The 16,750-nt window shown below is 38.0% G+C and overlaps 1 protein-coding gene across 1 annotated transcript in view; it reads right to left on the minus strand.

Moving 5' to 3' along the window:
- Positions 1–16,750, minus strand: part of LOC128642338 (protein disulfide-isomerase A2) — a 134,295-nt gene that overhangs the window by 60,038 nt on the left and 57,507 nt on the right. Inside the window, exons 6-8 of the mRNA XM_053695071.1 lie at positions 6,877–7,002; positions 3,111–3,305; positions 1,579–1,699 (exon numbers count right to left, since the gene is read on the minus strand). Of these exons, the coding sequence (XP_053551046.1) occupies positions 1,579–1,699; positions 3,111–3,305; positions 6,877–7,002 (442 nt within the window). The remainder of the gene's footprint in view (positions 1–1,578; positions 1,700–3,110; positions 3,306–6,876; positions 7,003–16,750) is intronic.

Here is a 16,750-nt window from a genome sequence, read left to right on the forward strand (position 1 = left end):
GGGAAACTTTGCCCCTCCTGGTAGGATTGTATATCCCATACGTCACTAGCTCATGTACTCTTGCCAATATGAAAGAAATAAATTCATCAGGTAAGTTCTTACATAAATTACGTTTTTAAACAACTTTACAATTCACTCCTATTATCTATTTTGCTTTGTGCTTTTGGTATCCTTTGTTGAGTAGTATACCAAGATAGGCTTATAAGCAGCAATGCACTACTAGGAGCAAGCTGCTGATTGGTCGCTGCACATATATGCCTTTTATCATTGGCTTACCCATTTTGTTCAGCTATCTCCCGTATAGCAAGCGAGTGACCACTATGTTATCTATATGACACACATGAACTAGGAGTGTCTAAGAGGCGGCCTTCAACAGCTTAGAAATCAGTTTATGAGCCTACCTAGGTTTAGTATTCAACAAAGAATATCAAGAGAACAAAGCAATTTTGATGATAAACGTAAATTGGAAAGTAGTTTAAAATTGCATGCCCTATCTGAAACATTAAAGTTTAATTTTATCTTGACTGCCCCTTTAACTTTTTCACAAACTCGCTGGATCCCTTTTGTTCTCTTTTTACAGTTAAAGGGACAGTAAATATAGGAATAAATGTTACATAATTCTGCACTATGTAAGGACAGCCATTAGCCGTGCAATTGTTTTATTTGTGAGGAAACAAATGCCAAAGATGCAGCCACCAGCAGCATTATGCTATTTTTAGAGACCGATTTCTTCTTGTGAAAGTGCAGAACACTAAGTTCTGGATTTGCAAAAAAAAAGGAAATTAAAGATTTATACCCCCAAAAGTTTATTTACATTACCTGTTTTACTGTCCTCGATGGGGCTGCAGTTTTTTTTTTTAAACTGAGTCATGGTCTCACTGTTTCATCACAGCATGCTTTATTGCGCAGCTAAATGTAGCGTGCTCTTGCAATAGGTAAATCTAATAGCTGCTGAAACAGTGATTGTTTATGCTATAAGCATTCTTTTCAAAATTTTAATTAATTCATTGACTATTATGTCTGTTTTAGTAGGTGGCTAATTGTATTATATTTTACTAATTCAATTTCAAATAGCTATGTTAAAGGGACTCTAAAGATGTCCGTTAAAATGTGTAATTGGTTGTAGGAAAAAAAATAAATGTTATAGGCTTTAATTATTTATTTTGCTTGACTTTCCTTGAGTGCTGCAGCTTCCAGAAGGCTACCTCTGCTAAATTCTACACAGTGATTGCTTGGTCAATGTAGAACCTCATTTATATCTAACAGGATTTTCAAGGGGTGTGTCTATGGGCTGCAAAACAATACTATTTTGATAACATAATTGCATGTTTTAAATTCTTTTGAAACATTTATTTTGTTTGCTTATCTTTTGCAGTGCAGTCCTTAAAAGGTACAACAAAGTCAAAATTAAACTTTCATGATTCAGATAGAACATGTTATTTAAAAAAAAAATATCCAATAAATTTGCTCTGTTCTCTTGGTATCCTTTGTTGATGAGTACACCTTGGTAGGCTCAGGAGCAGTAACGCACTGCTGTTATTTACAGTATGTTACTATAGTAATTTCTTTGGTACTTACAAAATTCTACAAACACATTTTTGGTTTCATCAAAAGCAACTTCTTCAAAGTTCTTCCCCACGAGAACCTTTACAGGATTTTTGTCCCAGTCTTCTGGAATTTCTTCACTCATGAGATTTTGCTGAGAAAGTAGATAAAGTGTATGCTATGGTTAATGGTCCAAGTAAGAAAAAAACACTTTACAATGTTCTATTTCTATTATAAAAGAAAAATGTTGATATTTGTAATATATCAGGCTACATCCTGATGAAACAGCTGTGATTTTATGCTGAGAAACGCGTTGCTATTGACACTGTGTACAAAATAAAGATTGTACTTTTACACTACTCATCCTCCTCTGTGCTTTTAACGAATCTGAGACCTGCGGACATTTGGCCGTTTGGTTTCTCCGATTGGATAGCCCTGGTACCTGCTCTGTTGGGACGTGCCTTGGCGTTGCCGCTGTGTCCTACAGGCGACTGGGAAGGTCCCGTGCCGTCTGGTTTGGTACTCCGGTTGTGCCGCCACATCTGGTGAGAGGCTATTTAATAGAGACTTTGGGTCTCCCTTTGCCACTTTTGTTTAAGATTTTACTGCTCTATGTGGCGCCTCTATTTCTCCCTTCAAGACTTCAACCACAATCAAGCCTAACTAAACCGAAAAACCTACAATGCAAGTTACTCTTTACCAATGTTAACCCAGCACTATGGTGCCCATTTATCATGCTACAGATGGACGCAGTTCCATTGTGTTGCAATCATTAAAAGGACACTAAACCCCAAAAAAATTATTTCATGATCCAGATAGAGCAGGCAATTTTAAGCAACTTTCTAATTTACTCCTATTATCAATTTTTCTTTGTTCTCTTGGTATCTTTATTTGAAAAAGCAGGAATATAAGCTTAGCAGCCAGCCCTTTTTTGGTTCAGTACCCTGGCTAGCGCTTGCTGATTGGTGACTACATTTAGCTACTAATCAGCAAGCTCTACCCAGGCGCTGAACCAAAAATGGGCAGGCTGCTAAGCTTACATTCCTGCTGTTCAAATAAAGATACCAAGAGAATGAATAAAATTTGATAATCAGAGTAAATTAGTAAATTGCTTAAAATTGTATGCTCTATCTGAATCATGAAAGAAACATTTTGGTTTATTATTCCTTTAAGTTAATTGATATTCAATGGTACGGCATTTTGCTTTGTAACTCTGTATCACATAGAAATTACAGGAAACTACATCAAACTAAATGAATTCCAATGAGTTTAATAGTGTCTTTATATATTCTGGGTACTATAAGAAATGTTATTAAGGGATTTTTAGAGACTTGAGTCTTGGATAATTGCTGCTACTGGCCATTAGGTCACATGACTACAAGGCATCCTTTTTACAAAAAGTACTCAACATGAATCCCAATATTTGTTATCATAGGTCTTGTAAGTAAATACCCACTTGGCAGCTCTTGTTATTGGCGTTTGTTATGGTCTAGCTAATGATTGGTGGAGTGTTTTTTTTATTTAGCAACAAAATAAAAAAATGGATAAAATTTCAGTTGACTCACCTTTATTTTGCCATCTAAGACACCCTGACAAAAAGCTTTGACAGTCTCGGTGGTGATTTCTTTGTCACTGAATGAGAACTTCTTCACTGATTCGATGTTAATAAATCGAATTGTTGGTACATCTGTGGTATTAAGCCCAAAGTATTGGAGAATTTCCGCATGCTCACCATGAGAATCGATATAAACAAACAGAACCTATGAAGAACACATTATTAGTCAAGACAATTTGTATGTTCAGAAACAAAATATAAATGACAGAGACGATCATGAAATATAGAATTTATCAGTACTTATCTGAAAATGTCAAGCTAGTAACATAAAAACAAACGGTTCCAAAATAGTCATTAAAGATAAATTTGCCTTAATAATATTTACTAAAGCTATGACATAATAGGACTTGAAACCCATTTTTTTTATTTCATGATTAAGATATGATATAAGATTTTAAACACATTTTTAATTTATTTCTTTTATCAAATTTTATTTGTTCTCTTGCTATATTTTGTTGAAAAGCAGGGACGTTAACTCAGGAGCGTGCACATGTCTGGAGCACTATATAACAGCAGTTTTGCTAGAATGTTATCTATTTGCACTAGATATCAGCACTATTTCCTGTCATGTAGTGCTCCACACACCTACCTAGGTAGCTCTTTAAAGGGCCATGATACCCAAATGTTGAAACACTTGAAAGTGATGCAGCATAGCTGCAAAAATCTGACTAGAAAATATCACCTGAACATCTCTATGTAAAAAAGAAAGATATTTTACCTCAAAATGTCCTGAGTATTCACACCCATTGTAAAGGAATTTAAGCAGAAAATCAGTATGTCTGTCCTGGGACAGGCAAGGGAGTGAGCCTCGTGCACACTCATGTTATTTCCCTATTCAGTTTAAGGAAGTTTACTATGAAATCTCATGAGAGTTAAGTAAAATCTCATGAGATCACAGTAAAAGTTCATCACCTCAGCACTGCTGATGCTAATTGGCTTTTGTTCATTTTTCCCCTTTTTTTTTCTTTTTTACCTGCAGCTGGAAGGCAGGGGAAGTATAACTTTTTCCACAGCACTTACTCTGATGAGCTGAGGAGATTGTGAGGTAAAATATCTTCCTTTTTTACATAGAGATGCTCAGGTGATATTTTCCTGTCAGCTTTTTACAGTTATACTGCATCAGTTTCAAGTGATTTAGCATATGAGTATTATGTCTCTTTAACAAAGAGTACCATGGGAGCGAAGCAAATTTGATAATAGAATTAACTGGGAAACTATTTTAAAATTGTATTCTCTGACTGAGTCTTAAAACACATTTTTGGGTTTAATATCTCTTTATGGCATACTGAAGTATTATTTTTTGTGTGTTCTGCATCTAAACTAAGGATAGTATTTCATCATATAGCATTTTTTTTAAATTGATATTTATGTTTTAAAGGAATAGTCTAGTCAAAATTAAAGTTTCATCATTCAGATAGAGCAGGCAATTTTAAACAACGTTCTAATTTACTCCAATTATCAAATGTTCTTCGTGCTCTTGGTATCTTTATTTGAAAAGCAAGAATATAAGCTTCGGAGCCGGACCATTTTTGGATCAGCACCGAGGATGCTGATTGGTGGCTAAATGTAGTCACCAATCAACAAGTGCTATCCAGGGTGCTGAACCAAAAATGGGCCAGCTCAATAGCTTAGATTCCTGCTTTTCAAGAAGAAAATTGATAATAGGAGTAAATTAGAAAGTTGCATGCGCTATCTGAATCATGAAAGAAAAACATTTGAGCTTAATATCCCTTTAAGAAGTAAAAATGTAGGTTATGACCAGAAAAACAGGACTGACACATGGTAAATATAGGGCAATTTGACTAAACGATAATAATAATAATAATAATAATAATAATAATAATAATAACAAAAAAGATAATAAAGAATAAAAATGGCTGATTGTGATTTTGTCAACAATGAAAATCCTCATTGGTAGCCAGAAACAAGCTGATAATTACATGCTGATTAATTAGCAAACAATAGATTGTGAACAACCTCTATGGGGCCTTTTTACTATGGTGCGAGCGGACATGATCCGATATAGCTGATCATGTCTGCCACACATAGATAAATGCCGACAGTATAGGCTCTCAGCATTTATCATTGCACCAGCAGTTCTTGTGAACTGCTGGTGCAATGCTGCCCCCTGCAGATTCGCGGCCGCTAGCAGGGGGTGTCAATCAACCCGATCGTCTTTAGACCGCTGCTTTATAACTTCTGTTTCCAGCGAGCCTACAGGCTCGCCGTAAACACGGGCATCAAGCTCCATACGGAGCTTGATAAATATGCCCCTATGTGTTTAACTCCTACATATTTATGCTCACACGCTAATTAGCTATGTGCTTATGCTACTTCAGATTGTCTCAGTGCCATGTTCTGTAAGGAGCAGCAATGCATTATGGCTCTCAAGTTGGAATTTTACACTCTGTGTTTAACCCTTTTGCATTAACAGGTCCTTGTAAAAAAGCACCACCCACTCCACTCTGACCTATCTCTTTCAATAACAACTAAACCCTGACAGGTCATCCTGGCTCCACCCACAATGTTGTTCTGAGGCGCCAGATGGGTGAGATTTGTACTTCGTTGTGAGCTATGTAATTGTATAATTCTCAAAAATGGCATCTTTACAACTAAATACTGCAGAATGTGCAGTCAACTGAAAAAAGTTTTAACAAAAAGATGTATGCTAGTAATAAATCTGCTCTTTATCATTAAAATTGTTTATTTTTTAACCCTAATACAAAACCAGTGGTTTCCATGTGTCCTGGCACTGGTTGCTGGGGAAAAAAATCTAATAGGTTCATACATGTTGTGAATGTGCTTTAAGCCTCAGTATTTAAAGGAAATATTCACTTAATTTTGTATTATTCAACATTAACAATGTATCTATGTTTCTATATGAAGTAATACATATTTATCACTTCACAGTGTTTTTTTAAAATATTATTTATCACTAAAGGGTTAACTGTATGCAATCGTGTAAAGTATTTAAAAAGGTTTATTTTCTATAGCCACAACTCTGACGAAACGCGTAAGGGACTTGTTGCACAGTTGATTCAACTGACACTGCTTAAAGGGACAGTCAACACCAGAATTTTTGTTGTTTAAAAAGACATATAATCCCTTTATTACCCATTCCCCAGTTTTGCATAACCAACACAGTAATATTAATACACTTTTTACCTCTTTGATTACCTTGTATCTATGCCTCTGCAAACTGCCCCCTTATTTCAGTTCTTTTGACAGACTTGCATTTTAGCGAATCAGTGCTGACTCCTAGGTAACTCCACGTGAGTAAGCACAGTGTTATCTATATGACACACATGAACTAACACCCTCTAGTGGTGAAAAACTGTCAAAATGCATTCTTGTAAGAAGCAGCCTTCAAGGTCTAAGAAATTACCATATGAGCCTACCTAGGTTTAGCTTTCAACTAAGAACACCAAGAAAACAAAGCAAAATTGGTGATAAAAGTAAATTAGAAAGTTGTTTAAAATGACATGCCCTATCTGAATCATGAAAGTTTATTTTGGACTTGACTGTCCCTTTAAGGTGAGCAGCTCTATTAAATGATTTTACATTTTCTGAAGCCGGAAAAGGTCATTTTTTTATCACATACTGGGACATTCCTTTATTATATTCAAGCATAGCTCAAATTGATCTTGCTCAAATATATATAGCTCAAATTTATCTTGATTACTTTTAATAAAATTGGTTTTATCCTATAGAATTACCTTTCCTTTGAATTCAGGTGCTGCCTTTCGGAAGTTTTCAATGAGTTGTAGTTGGGGTTCGTCCGTCTTATTTACAAACAGTAGTAAATGGTTTGGAATCTTTGCTGCAAAAATCTTTTCTGAAGTCTATAGAACAAAAATATTTCAAGAAATAATTATGAAAATTTACATTGTACATTTCTGTTGGAATTAAGAAATAAAGTATGTGGAAATAAGGAAACATATCTTATGGTACAAAACACCTGAAATTAGCCAATTGCTTCAGACTGTAATATGCCCTCATTTAATATTTTTTAATATCAAGACTAAAAAATGTAATTCAGAATAACAGAGACCTGCAACATAAAGGGAAATTAAATACAATGGAATTGCATAAACAACAAATGCATAATTAAAGGGATATGAAACCCAATTTGTTTTCTTTCACAATTCAGATAGAGCATAGACTTTTAAACAACTTTCCAATTTACTTTCATTATCTAATTTGCTAAGTTCTTGTGGTATTCTTTGCTGGAAAGCATACCTAGGTAGTTTCAGGAAGTGGGAGCTGGCTGCTGATTGGTGGCTGCACTTATATGCCCTTTGTAATTGGCTTATCAATGTGATCAGCTAGCTCCCAGTAGTGTATTACTGCTCCTTCAACAAAGGATACCAAGGGAATTAAGCAATAGTAAATTGGAAAATTGTTTAAAATATATGCTCTGTCTCAATCATGAAATAAACTTTTTGGGTTTAATTTCCCATAAAAAGACTTTGAATTTCAAATATCAACATTTCCTTAAATTGATATGCCTTATACATCAAGTGACAGCCAAAAGCAAATCGCAAATGCATATATGTATATACCCTGTATTTGTGCACATGCTCAGTAGAAGTCAGTGCCTCAGAGAGTGTGCATATAAAAAAATTATGCAGAACTTGATAATGGAAGTGAACTGAACATTGTTTTTAAATTGCATTCTTCATCTGAATCATGGAAGTATAATTTTGAATTTAGTGTCCCTTTAAGCACTGATGTTCATATTTGCGTTTGATGCAATAACGTGCCACGAGTCCATGGAAATGAAATTTATGGCTCTCACTGAGCTGGTAATTCATCATTACTTTATGATTAAAAATAAAGAGGCAGAACTCAGAGTAACTCGGAGTTATAATCACAGTCCAATAGAAACGCATTAGCCTTGTATTATTCATCCTTTGTGTTTTCAGTGTGATGATGGCAAAACATTTTTTGTTTATAATTCTTTTTATTTTAATTTAGCTGTGGTTTGTTTTGTATCATCACATTCATGTCACTGTAGTGATCTTTTGCACCAAGGATGGTATTTATGATTTGGCATTCTCAATATGTATGCATCATGTAGTATAGCAATTTCCTGTCTCTGGAGTAGCATTGTGGAGCTTCTGATACAAACCTCCTGTTTGCTCCTCCTCCAGAGAACCTTTGCTAAATCTAGCAGCTCAGATATCTGCAACTTTAGATTTGCTAGGATCTGTTTTTGGAGTATTTTTTGTATTGAGTTATAATTTCCCAGGTGCATTGTATCCTGTGGTTTTCAGGCAGAATCACATGCTATCCTAACTTCCTAGGTTGGGGGGTGACCCCTTAATTTTATCTTCTAGCAACAGTCTAGCCGACAAACAGACTAAGCTAGCACAGTGTGGAGAGCTGATCTGTGCAGTCAGCATGAGAGGAGCTGCAAGAAGCTCAGAGAGAGCAGTCAGTTTGTTTGCTATGAATCTGCTGCTGGATACACTAAGGGCAGAATCTTGTTTCCTTAGAGCAGGGGTCAGCAACCTGCACACGGATTTATTTGTAATGGCACTTGGAGTGGTCCACTGAGGACTAACACAGCTGCAGGTAGGGGGCAGCCAGGCCCAGTTTTTACCTTGATAAACACTACATTAAACGGAACCCAAAGCAACAGACTGCAACTGGGAAGGCTTGGGTAAATTAAAGGGACACTGAACCCAAATCTTTTTTTCCTGATTCAGATAGAGCATTCAATTTTAAGCAACTTTCTAATTTATCCCTATTCTAATTTTTTCTTCATTCTCTTGGTATCTTTATTTGAAAAAGCAAGAATGTAAGTTTAGATGCCGGGCCATTTTTGGTGAACAACCTGGGTTGTTCTTGCTGATTGGTGGATAAATTCACCCACCAATAAACAAGTGCTGTCCAGGATTCTAAACCAAAAAAATGGCTGGTTCCTTAGCTTAGATGCATTCTTTTTCAAATAAAGATACCAAGAGAATGTAGAAAATTTGATAATAGGAGTAAATTAGAAAGCTGCTTAAAATTGCATGCTCTATCTGAATCACGAAACAAAAAATTTGGGTTCAGTGTCCCTTTAAGATTTGGAGCTGACAGAGGAACCTTAGGGCCAGCCAGGTGACTAAGTTCTGATATGGCTATAGGATGACAGAGGGGGCAGTAAGGCAATGGGTCTGATCTTACCTGGTTTTGTGGCTTAACATAATGGCTGCAGATTCAGGAGTCTAATCTGATGCTTGGGTCTTTAATATTATGATTATTATTGTATAAGTTTTTGTTCAAAGTTTACACAAAAGGTAAGGATCTCACACATGGTCAGATTATTGTATTAATTGGGGATAGCACTCATAAAAGGTTGTCATTCCCTGGCTTAGAGGTTTTCCAGAGAAATATGTCTATGAGAATAAATGTATGTGCATCTTGATGTTATCTAATAAGGTGATACGGAATGAGTAATACATCTACCTTGTTAATAATAGCATCCTGTCTCTGTATAAATCACTGAATGGACATTTGCAACAGCCCATCTAATGTCTCTGAGTAACTCTATGCCAGTGCGCACATATACCCCTGGGACACCACAGTGCCCCTATTTAGGAAGACAATTTTTATGTTGTGCTGCTGCTGTTTAAAAGTAATCAATGCAGTTGGAATTTTTTGCAGTTATTCAGGAAGAGATTGAGCTTTTCAAGGGTTCCCTGACTATACCCACCTGAAGTTAGACACTTTTTCGTTATTCATTATTCAAAATCACATAATGACTACTGCCCAACCATACCCCTGACTGAGCATAACAAGATAATATCAAAGTTACCCCTCAGGAGCCCTCTGACTGCACTGCCCCTATCATCTCTCATAGATGATATTGAACATACATGCATCATATAAACATCTGCCCTATTATCCAAGAACACCCCAGGGAGAGCAGAATCCAATTACATCAAAGTTAGGACCCTAACTAGGGGATAGGATCCCGCAAGATCCCCCCCAAAATGCACTGCCACTATCCACTCTCATAGGTGATACATACATCATATAAGACTTGCCCTATAAAAACTAGGCTTTGTGTCACTTAGTGACTACTATCCAAGTAAACCCTAGAGAGAGTAGAATCTAATGACATCTTATAAACATCTGATAGATAAAAACTAGACTTTGTGTCACTTAGGCCGTGTTCGGCAAGCACTCAGAGCCAGTACCGTGAACATCTGCTCCAGCGATGACGTAGTGCTAGGAGACGTCACAAGTGAGGGAGCTTAGAAAAAAAGTTTATATATATATATATATATATATATTATTGTAAACATGGCAGCCTCCATGAGCAACACTTGTGTGTGTGTGTGTGTATGTATACAGGGAGTGCAGAATTATTAGGCAAGTTGTATTTTTGAGGATTAATTTTATTATTGAACAACAACCATGTTCTCAATGAACCCACAAAACCCATTAATATCAAAGCTGAATAGTTTTGGAAGTAGTTTTTAGTTTGTTTATAGTTATAGCTATTTTAGGGGGATATCTGTGTGTGCAGGTGACTATTACTGTGCATAATTATTAGGCAACTTAACAAAAAACAAATATATACCCATTTCAATTATTTATTTTTACCAGTGAAACCAATATAACATCTCAACATTCACAAATATACATTTCTGACATTCAAAAACAAAACAAAAACAAATCAGTGACCAATATAGCCACCTTTCTTTGCAAGGACACTCAAAAGCCTGCTATCCATGGATTCTGTCAGTGTTTTGATCTGTTCACCATCAACATTGCATGCAGCAGCAACCACAGCCTCCCAGAAACTGTTCAGAGAGGTGTACTGTTTTCCCTCCTTGTAAATCTCACATTTGATGATGGACCATAGGTTCTCAATGGGGTTCAGATCAGGTGAACAAGGAGGCCATGTCATTAGATTTTCTTCTTTTATACCCTTTCTTGCCAGCCACGCTGTGGAGTACTTGGACGCGTGTGATGGAGCATTGTCCTGCATGAAAATCATGTTTTTCTTGAAGGATGCAGACTTCTTCCTGTACCACTGCTTGAAGAAGGTGTCTTCCAGAAACTGGCAGTAGGACTGGGAGTTGAGCTTGACTCCATCCTCAACCCGAAAAGGCCCCACAAGCTCATCTTTGATGATACCAGCCCAAGCCAGTACTCCACCTCCACCTTGCTGGCATCTGAGTCGGACTGGAGCTCTCTGCCCTTTACCAATCCAGCCACGGGCCCATCCATCTGGCCCATCAAGACTCACTCTCATTTCATCAGTCCATAAAACCTTAGAAAAATCAGTCTTGAGATATTTCTTGGCCCAGTCTTGAAGTTTCAGCTTGTGTGTCTTGTTCAGTGGTGGTCATCTTTCAGCCTTTCTTACCTTGGCCATGTCTCTGAGTATTGCACACCTTGTGCTTTTGGGCACTCCAGTGATGTTGCAGCTCTGAAATATGGCCAAACTGGTGGCAAGTGGCATCTTGGCAGCTGAACGCTTGACTTTTCTCAGTTCATGGGCAGTTATTTTGCGCCTTGGTTTTTCCACACGCTTCTTGTGACCCTGTTGACTATTTTGAATGAAACGCTTGATTGTTCGATGATCACGCTTCAGAAGCTTTGCAATTTTAAGAGTGCTGCATCCCTCTGCAAGATATCTCACTATTTTTGACTTTTCTGAGCCTGTCAAGTCCTTCTTTTGACCCATTTTGCCAAAGGAAAGGAAGTTGCCTAATAATTATGCACACCTGATATAGGATGTTGATGTCATTAGACCACACCCCTTCTCATTACAGAGATGCACATCACCTAATATGCTTAATTGGTAGTAGGCTTTCGAGCCTATACAGCTTGGAGTAAGACAACATGCATAAAGAGGATGATGTGGTCAAAATACTCATTTGCCTAATAATTCTGCACTCCCTGTGTATATATATATATATATATATATATATATATATATATAATGTATATACACACACACATGTGTTGCTTATGGAGGCTGCCATGTTTACAACCGTCTGAGCTTCCTCTGAAAAGTCCCAGCTTTTCCAGCACACTGGAAACGCTGGGACTTGCGTCATCAGAGTGCTGAGCGAACGCCCAGCGCTGAGCTTTGAAGTCTTCACAGAACGTTCCAAGCTCTGAGTCGCTTGGAGCACTTGCCGAACGTGGCTTTAGTGACTACTATCCAAGTAAACTTCAGAGAGAGTAGAATCTAATGACATCAAACTTAGGACCCTAACTTGAGGATAGGACCCCGCAAGAGCCAGCTGAATGTACTGCCCTTATTCACTCTCATAGGTGAAAATGGAAAAACATATATCTTATAAAAATCTGACCGATAAAAACTAGACTTTGTGTCACTTAGTGACTACTACCCAAGTATACCCCAGACTGAGCAGAATCAAATTACAGCAAAGTTAGGACTCTAACTTGGGGATAGGACCCCTCAAGAGCCCCCTGAATGCACTGCCCCTATCCACTCTCATAGGTGATAATGCAAATACATACATCGTATAAACACATGCCCTATAAAAACTAGGCTTTGTGTCACTTAATGACTACTACCCAAATGTACCCCAGACTGAGCAGAATCAAATGAAACCGAAGTTAAGACCCTAACTTGTGGATAGGACCCCTCAAAAGACCCCTGAATGCACTGCCCCTATCCACTCTCATAGGTGATAATGCAAATTACATCAAATATACATCTGCCTTATAAAAACTAGGGTTTGTGTCACTAAGTGACTATTATCCAAGTAAACCCCAGAGAGAGTAGAATCCAATGACATCAAATTTAGGACCCTAACTTGGGTATAGGACCCCTCAAGAACCCCCTAAATGCACTGCTCCTATCCACTCTCTTAGGTTATAATGACAAACACTTACATTGTATAAACATCTGACCTATAAAAACTAGGCTTTGTGTCACTTAGTAACTACTACCCAAGTATACCACAGACTGAGCAGAATCAAATGACACCAAAATTAGGACTCTAACTTGGGTATAGGACCCCTCAAGACCCCCCCTAAATGCATTGCTCCTATCCACTCTTTTAGGTTATAATGGCAAACACTTTCATTGTATAAACATCTGACCTATAAAAACTAGGCTTTGTGTCACTTAGAAACTACTACCCAAGTATACCCCAGACTGAGTAGAATCAAATTACACCAAAATTAGGACTCTAACTTGGGTATAGGACCCCTCAAGAACCCCCTAAATGCACTGCTCCTATCCACTCTCTTAGGTGATAATGGCAAACACTTACATTGTATAAACATCTGACCTGTAAAAACTAGGCTTTGTGTCACTTAATGACTACTACCCAAGTATACCCCAGACTGAAGCTAAAGGTAAAGGTTTTAGCGCTTCCCTTTTAACCCTTTCTTCATATATTTATACTTTGTGACAATTTTAGGGATATTGTCATTTAGGGGGAGTTTGTTAATCTCTTTTTTGTCTTAGCGCACCATAGACCCCTTTTTTTTCCAATATACCCCAGACTGAGCAGAATCAAATGACACCAAAATTAGGACCCTAACTTGAGGATAGGACCCCGCAAGAGTTCCTTAAATGCACTGCCCCTATCCACTCTCAGGTGAAAATGTCAAACACATACATTGGCCCCCATTTATCATTGTGCGGACGGACATGATCCTCCACGCATTGATAAATGCTGACAGCTTATGCTGTCGGCATTTATCATTGCAAGAGCAGTTATTGTGAACTGCTGGTGTAATGCCGCCCCCTGCAGATTCGCGGCCAATCAGCCACTAGCAGGGAGTGTCAATCAACCCGATCGTATTCGATCGGGTTGATTTCTGTCTGCCACCTCAGAGCAGGCGGACAGGTTATGGAGCAGCGGTCTTTAGAAACACGGGTCATCAAGCTACGTTCGGAGCTTGATAAATAGACCCAATTGTATAAACATCTGACCTATAAAAAATAGGCTTTGTGTCATTTAGTGACTACTACCCAAATATACCCCAGACTGAGTATAATTAGTTAAGACCCTAAAATGGGGATAGAACCCTCAAGAGCCCCCTGAATGCACTGACCCTATCCACTCTCATAGGTGATACATGCATCATATAAAGAGCTGCCCTATAAAAACTAGGCTTTGTGTCACTTAATGACTACTACTCGCGTATACCCTAGACTAAGGCAAATCAAATGACACCAAAATGAAGACCCTAACTTGGGGACAGGAACCTTCAAGAGCACCCTTAATGCACTGCCACTATCCCCTCTAATCATATAAACATCTGCCCTATAAAAACTGTACTTTGTGTCACTTAGTGACTACTATTCAAGTAAACCCCAGACTGAACAGAATCCAATGATATCAAACTTAGGACCCTAAGTTGGGGATAGGACCCCGCAAGAGCCCCCTAAATGCACTGTCCCTTTTCACTCCCATAGGTGAAAATGGCAAACACATACATCATATAAACATCTGACCTATAAAAACTAGGCTTTGTGTTAATTAGTGACTACTACCCAGGTATACCCCAGATTGAGCAGAATCAAATGACACTAAAGTTAAGACCCTAACTTGGGGATAGGATCCCTCAAGATCTCCTTGACTCTACTGCCCCTATCCGCTTGAATAGGTGATAACGCAAATATATACATCATATAAACATATGTCCTATAAAAACTAGGCTTTGTGTCACTTAGAGACTACTATCCAAGTAAACCCCAGAGAGAGAAGAATCAAATGACACCAAAGTTAAGACCTTAACTTGGGGATAGGACCCTGCAAGAGCCTACTAAGTGCACTACACCTATTTTCTCTTATAGATGATAATGGCAAACACAGTGCATTCAGGGGGCTTTTGAGGGGTCCTATCCACAAGTTAACGTTGGTGTCATTTGATTCTGCTCAGTCTGGGGTATATTTTGGGTAGTAGTCATTAAGTGACACAAAGCCTAGTTTTTATAGGGCAGGTGTATATACGATGTATGTATTTGTATTATCACCTATGAGAGTGGTTAGGGGGCTCTTGATGGGTCCTATCCCCAAGTTAGGGTCTTAAGTTTGATGTGGGAAAAGAGCAAAAAGTAGTCACGCTTGAACAAGAAGAGTCTTAGTAAACAAAAGAAGGGTTTATTGGACAAATCCAAGCTGAGTAAGGGTCACAGTCAGTGATGTCTGACGCATTTCGCACATGCGCTTCATTCGAGTTTGATGTCACTGGATTCTGCTCTATCTGGGGTTTAGTTGGATAGTAATCACTAAGTGACACAAAAAAACTAGTTTTTATAGGGCAGATGTTTATATGGTGTATGTATTTGCATTATCACCTATTAGAGTGGAAAACGGCAGTGCATTCAGGGTGCTCTTGAGGGGTCCTATCCCCAAGTTAGGGTCTTAATTTTGGTGTAATTTGATTATGCTCAGTCTGGGGTATACGTGGGTAGTAGTAGTCATTAAGTGACACAAAGCCTCATTTTTATAGGGCAACTCTTTATATGATGTATGTATTGCCTACAAGAGTGGATATGGGCAGTGTATTCAGGGGGCTCTTGAGGGTCCTATCCCCAATTTAGGGTCTTAACTTTGGCGTCATTTGATTATGCTCAGTCTGGGGTATGTTTGGGTAGTAGTAACTAAAATCTAGTTTTTATAGATCAGATGTTTATACAATGTTCACCGCATTTAGGGGGCTCTTGCGGGGTCCTATCCCCAAGTTAAGGTCCTAAGTTTAATGTCATTGGATTCTACACTCTCTGGGGTTTACTTGGATAGTAGTCATGAAGTGACACACAGCCTAGTTTTTATAGGGCAGATATTTATTTGAGGTCTTCATTTGCATTATCACCTATGAGAGTGGATAGGGGCAGTGCATTCAGGGGGCTTTTGAAGTGTCCCGACACCAAGATAGGATCTTAACTTTGTTGTCATTTGATTCTGCACAGTCTGGGGTACATTTGGGTAGTAGTCATTAAGTGACACAAAGCCTAGTTTTTATAGGGCAGGTGTTTATACGATGTATGTATTTGCATTAACACCTACGAGAGTGGATAGTGGCAGTGCATTTAAGAGGCTCTTGTGGGGTCCTTTCCCCAAGTTAGGGTCCTAACTTTGATGTAATTGGATTCTGCTCTCCCTGGGGTTTACTTGGGTAATAGTCACTAAGTGACACAAAGCCTACTTTTTATAGGGCAAATGTTTATATGATGTATGTATTTGCATTATCACCTATGAGAGTGGATAGGGGCAGTGCAGTCAGGGGGCTCCTGAGGTGTCTAATCCCCAGTTAGATTCCTAACTTTGATATTATTTTGTTATGCTCAGTCAGGGGTATGGTTGGGCAGTAGTCATTATGTTACACAAAGCTTATTTTTTATATTTTTCTTTCTTTTGTTTTTATTTAACATGGAAATTCCCATCAGATTTTGAATAATAAATAACAAACAACAATAAGTAACTTCAGGTGGGTCCTGACTATCACTTTAAAGATTCATTTGTTAAACTTCTGCAGAAGATGTTTCCTGATCTTATTGCTATAATTCTTTGGGTTTGGGTAATCAGCTTTCTTTGGTAGGTCCAATGGGAAATGGGCACTCCAGTCAAAACACTGTAGTGCTACTGTTTT

This window comes from Bombina bombina, chromosome 11 (genome assembly GCF_027579735.1).
Source record: "Bombina bombina isolate aBomBom1 chromosome 11, aBomBom1.pri, whole genome shotgun sequence".
In the NCBI taxonomy this organism is placed as follows: Eukaryota; Metazoa; Chordata; class Amphibia; order Anura; family Bombinatoridae; genus Bombina; species Bombina bombina.